Source organism: Aphis gossypii, chromosome X, assembly GCF_020184175.1.
Source record: "Aphis gossypii isolate Hap1 chromosome X, ASM2018417v2, whole genome shotgun sequence".
Lineage (NCBI taxonomy): Eukaryota > Metazoa > Arthropoda > Insecta > Hemiptera > Aphididae > Aphis > Aphis gossypii.
In genome coordinates, this window is record NC_065533.1 from 64681573 (window position 1) to 64687764 (window position 6192).

The window sequence follows — 6192 nt, forward strand, 5'->3', positions numbered from 1 at the left end:
GGTATTCGTTTAGTATGTGACCTACCGGATGAAAATCGAATTTAGTATGTGACCTACCTGTATTACTGGGTTTAGTGTGTGACCTACCTAGACGATTATCTATATTATAGGTATAGACAATCTATGCTTGCTTATCTTTATAGTTATATTATATTATATTTACTGGTTTTTACCAATAGATATTTTGTCATTCTAACATTATCGACAATATTGTCAGTACCTGTTCTGTCGTCAATCCGATATCGCGTGTTTAAAACTTTAAAATGTTGGCAGTCGAATTGTATGCGATTATTTCTTCTGAAAAAACAGTATTAGAATTTTTACAAAAGAATAAACTATTACCACAAAATAACGAAACTAATTTATGCCATAAATGTCATGGTGAAACAAAGATGTACATGAGGAAAAAAAGATTGACTACGGGTGAAATTCGAGAGATCAGCACTATACGATGTATCACAAAAGGATGTCAGACATATAAATCAATTCGATCAACAAATGGATTTTTTACATACACTGATCTTAATGCACGATGCAATTCTAATCTCAGTTTGGGCCAAATACTAGAACTTATTTATTATTGGTCACAAGATTTACCCATAAAAACTGTTTCTGATTTGACGGGCCGTTCAAATGCAACCATTGTTGACTGGTTTAATTTATGTAGAGACGTGTGTTGTTCATTATTTGAAAAACGTGAAAAGATGGGAGGACAAAATATAGTGGTGCAAATTGATGAATCGTTATTGAGAGGAAGAAGAAAGTATAACCGAGGAAGACTGCTGCTAGGTGATCTGCGTCATGAACAAGTACAAGATAACTCAGCAGACTTCCATTCTGACAGTGATCAAGAAAATCAAATAAACCTAGCTAATTCACCTACATCAAACAGAAATTATGGTCGTCGACTAGAAGGACCCTGGGTATTCGGATTATGTAGTAAAATCGGAGATAATTTGGAACGAAGATTTTTTGTTGTAGAAAAACGTGATAGAGAAACTTTAATTCCGATTATCGAAAAAGAAATATTACCTGGTTCTATTATAATGTCAGATGAATGGAGAGCATATTCTTGTTTAAAAAATATAGGCTATGATCATAGAACAGTAAACCATTCAAAAAATTTTGTTGATCCAACTACTGGAGCTCACACACAAGCAATTGAATGTTCATGGGGAGTATTAAAAACTAAAATCCTTCGAAAAATGCATGGAACATCAGCTGAAATGTTGCCACGTCATTTAATTGAGGCATGGTATCGATCTATCAACAGGCAAGATACAATTTTTTTAAAATTTTTAAGCGATGTACAAAAAGTGTATTGCCAAACATAATTTAATTTTATGCATTTTTTTTTTTATACTGATATTCTGTAATAGTGAAATAACCTAATTATATAATTTTTAATTTTAACTATTTTTAAATTAATTTTGACTGATATTAAATATAATCCGTAATTTGTAATATTAATATATTTTGACTGATATTGAATATAATCCGTTATCTGTAATAATAAAATAACGTCTAGTTATATAATTTTTAATTTGTATGTTTTTAAACTAATTACCGGACCGGTAGGTCACGCATACAAAACGTTCACCCAATACGGTAGGTCACGCGACCGGTAGGTCACATACTAAACGAATACCGAGATTTCATTATCAGCAGGACAGGTATTTAAGTACCTATACAACTTCACGCTAGCTTCAGAATGTTTCCATCTATTATAAAAAATCATTATTTAATAATATTCGTAATATGTTTTATTATTTAATCATGTTATAGTTAAATATCAACGATAAAATCCTCGATCTCATTATTTTAATTAGAATTTAATAATTTATTTGTGATGTATAATAATAGGTAACGGTCAAATTAAAAAAATAATCCGATGATCAATAAATGATTTTATCGCTGTTGTTTAACTATAGTTCATCATTTAATCATTGGTTTTTTTTTATTATGGTTTTTACCTTTCAAGTGACGGAATGTCCTAAATAGCACTAGTTTTATAATGTTGGATGACGTAGTAGTCATCGCATTTTGGCGCTACTGGACACCGAATCGTATACGTGTAATTTCCTTCCGTTTGGTAATGTTATTAAGTTTGAAACGTTATCTTCAATATTTCCTTTCGAAATTACACTAGCTAAGGCATCATTGTACGTCTCTATTGGTTCTGTTTGCTGCTATACATTCATATATATTTATACTAAAGATGAATGTGTAATACAATACAAATTATTACCTTTCCTGCCTAAGACTTTTTAACTTTTGGTTCAGTATCATTTTTTTTTTTTCAATTCTGCATTTTTACCAGTTTTAAAGAAGATGATAGTGTTGATAGCATACTACTTTCATTCTATTATTTAATACCTAATAATATATTAATATCATACACACACACACACACACACACACACACACATACATAAGCAAATAGGTATAGGTACTTACATCATCATTTGAAGAGCTTTCGCCTGATACATTAGTATAGTACGACATATTATTTTATATATATTTTTTTTATATAGGTACCTTAAATAAAAATGATAATCAGTGTAAGTTTAATTTTTAATATGACAGACATCAGGGTTACCAACCATAGGGAAATTTCCCTAGTTCTAGGGAAATTGGGTACTGGTTAGGGAAACAGGGAATTTTTTATTAAAAACCACGATATATAGGGGAAATTTGAGAAAATCGAGCTGTCAATAATGACTTATATGAAAAAAAAAAAATTTTAAATAAAAACTTGAGTGAAAAATAAACTTACAACACTGGCTATGAGATATAATAATATATTAATATTCCATTGTTATTAAACCTTGGTTTTATTATCTATATTCTACATAACCAATTAGTATATTACAGAGATAACACATTACATAATAATATCTAAATGAATTTATATTAGAAGCACGATTATAATAGTAATTAGAACCGTTATCAGTATCTTTATAGTAATAACTAATAATCGTGGTGACAGTGTTACTACACGGTCTCACGCATTGACATGTCAATGGTCTTACGATAAGGCTGTGGTTCATAATATCGTATATTGTATAATCATGATATTCAATAATATTAACATTTATTAATAGAATTTTTATTGATAGATAAAATATAAATATTTAATATTATATTCTAATATTATTAACACAGAATAAATTATTAATATGATTATATGAATCATAAGATAACGCACAACATTATAAAATATCTCACTTATACCTAGTGTCTAGTGAGTAGTGACTTATATACAATATAATTAATATAAAAGAATGTACTAAATCGTGGGACATGGATAGTGCATCGCCACAGAAAACTAAAAAACCTTATTATAGGCAAAAATACAATGCTGACTGGGAAAACGATGAACGGTTTAAATGATGGCTATCAATAAGTAAAAAAGGTATGGTTTCCTTTATAATTTGAAGCAATTTTGAAGTTATTACTTGTTAATAATGTATCCAAAAAAATTATTAATTTAATAATTTGTATATAATTTATAGGTCCCTTCTTTTTTCATTGCAAATCTTGTGATGTTGATGGAAGTGCTGGGAAGTCTGAAATAGAAAAACATTCTAATGGGAAAAAACATGTAAAACTTTTAAATAGCTGTAAAAATCAGCAAAGCTTAACTGAACTGATTACCAATTCTACACATGCAATACATGGAAAATACTGTAATTATTTTAAGCACAATTAATATATAATTTATGCTACCTATGCTTATTATTCATTATGATTCCAACAGATAAAAAATAGTGAAATGCATTTGGCAGCATTTATCGCAGAACATAATTTGCCCTACACAACAATGGAACACTTACCAAAATTAATCCAAAAAATTTGTCTAGACTCAAAAGTGGCGTTAAAAATAAAATGTGGTAGAACAAAAACAGAGTCAATTGTTATTAATGTTATTGGAGCAGTAAGTAGCAGTAGCAGTAATATAACTGAATTAATGAAAAAAAACAAGTTTTCAATAATTATTGATGAAAGCACAGATAGGTCCGCAATTAAGAATATGGTAGTAATTGCGCGAATAGTTGATGATAATTTCTTGGTCCATGATGAATTTGTGACTTTTATTGAGGTGGAAAAAGCTAGTGCGGATGGTTTATATAATTTAATTGTACATTTTTTTATTGAAAACAATATTCCATATAAACATAATATGATTGGGTATGCTGGTGATGGTGCAAATAATATGATGGGCAAAACTCATTGGCTACAAATTTATTAAAAGACTTTCCAGATTTATTTATAATGAAATGTATATGCCACTCGTTTCATTTGTGTGCTTCATATTCGTGTTTACAATTACCACGGTTTGTGGAAGATTTCGCAAGAAATGTTCACAATTATTTAAATAACAGTCCAAAACGTCTAATTGAGTACAAGGAATTTCAAGCATTTTATAATATCAAGCCACATAAGCTTTTATATCCAGGACAGACAAGGTGGCTCTCATTATTGTCCGTGGTCAATCGCATCATTGAACAGTACCCTGCATTAAAACTTTATTTTACGAGTGCAGTATTGGAGGATAAAGTTATGAATGCACAAACTGTATTGGACACCATGTCAAATCCTTTTAATCTTTTATACTTGGAATTCTTAGGATTTGTATTACCATTTTTTGTTGACTTGAATATAGAAATGCAGTCAGAAGGTATCAAAATACATCTTGTGTATGATCGTGTTGGTACTTTATACAAAGAAATATTAAACTGTTATAAACAATTAGAATATATGAAAAATAGGAAATTGTATGAAATCGTATACAAGAATCCTAGATTTTATTTGCAAGAAAATAATTTATATTGTGGTGGAATTGTTTCTGCAAATATCTGTTCTCTTTTAAAAGATAAAAAAATTACAGCTTCACAAGTATCCACCGTATAAACCGTATAAACCGTTGCCTGAGTTTTTATGTAGAAGCAGCACATCAAATAAACATTCGATTTCCTTTTCAAAAGATGGAAGTGCTAAAGAACTTATAGATACTAGAACCAAAAACAGTGTTTGAATCTGAAATTAGTTCCCTTGGTTCACTAGCATCACAGCTTCCAATACTGACAAAAAATATAAATTTGGATGATCTTGATCGTGAGTGGAGAAAACTAAAAATCATGGAAGGTGTTGATGACTTAAATATAAACATGAACATTTCAACATTTTGGTCAAAAGTTGTAAATATTACAAAATCTGATGACACAAACATGTTTCCATTGCTAACTGTAGTAATAAAAAATATTATGACACTACCACATTCAAGTGCATGTGTTGAACGAATATTTTCATCAGTAAACTTAATCAAAACAAAATTCCGCAACAAACTAAATACACAAAATTTAATTGGATTGTTACATGCCAAACAAGTACTCAAAGATTACAATTGTTTTTCGTGTGAATTTGATAAAGAGTATATGGTTTTGTTTACCAAACAAATGTACAACTGCAAACTTTGATTTTTATATTATTTATAGTAAACGAAGATTGTTTTTTTTTTAATTGAATATTATAAACTACTTTGTTATTATATTTTGTTATGGTTATAATGTATAAAATATTGTTAATTGTTTTAATTTTATATTATTTTATATTATGAAGTTTGTTTTACATTATTTATAGTTAAAAAGGGACTGTTTTTTTTTCAATTGATTATTTTAAATTGTTAATTTAGAATAAAAATAAAATTTGTTTAATTATTAGTAATATGTGTGGTATATAATATTTAATTGTCATTTGGGGGGGTGTGGGGGGCAAAGCCCCCCACGTATATATACAGTGTGTTCACGCTAAGAGGTACCACTAATATTTCAGAACGATGACCTTGTATAGAAATGGGGTTTTTACTACATAAAAGATAGTACTTAAATACACATTTATTTATGATATTCAAATTTTTAACACTTTTGGTGTGCGCATGCGCAATACAACTTACATTTTTTTAAATGGAAACACTACTTTTTTTTTACAATTCGGATAGATTATTTTTTTTAAAACGTTTTTTGTATAAAAAGTTTTTTTCTATTTACAAAACTGACAAAGTTAGAGAAGTCAACATTTGAGATTTTGCATAATTTTAAACGAAATGTTCACTTATACCCAGTAAACAAACATACATATATTAAACGTATAATATACGGATATGAATAACCTAAGTTACGTATAATAAAC

General features: G+C 28.6%; 1 protein-coding gene across 1 annotated transcript; it reads left to right on the top strand.

The window, feature by feature from the left end:
- Positions 1-1646, top strand: LOC126551917 (uncharacterized). The gene has a single exon (XM_050206310.1). It carries the CDS (start codon positions 264-266, stop codon positions 1332-1334), a length of 1071 nt encoding a protein of 356 aa, XP_050062267.1. The 5' UTR covers positions 1-263; the 3' UTR covers positions 1335-1646.
- The last annotated feature ends 4546 nt before the right edge of the window (positions 1647-6192 follow it).

Bases quoted from the DNA above. Each gene is read 5' to 3' on its own strand.
- LOC126551917 (XM_050206310.1), top strand. From the start codon at position 264: ATGTTGGCAGTCGAATTGTATGCGATTATTTCTTCTGAAAAAACAGTA.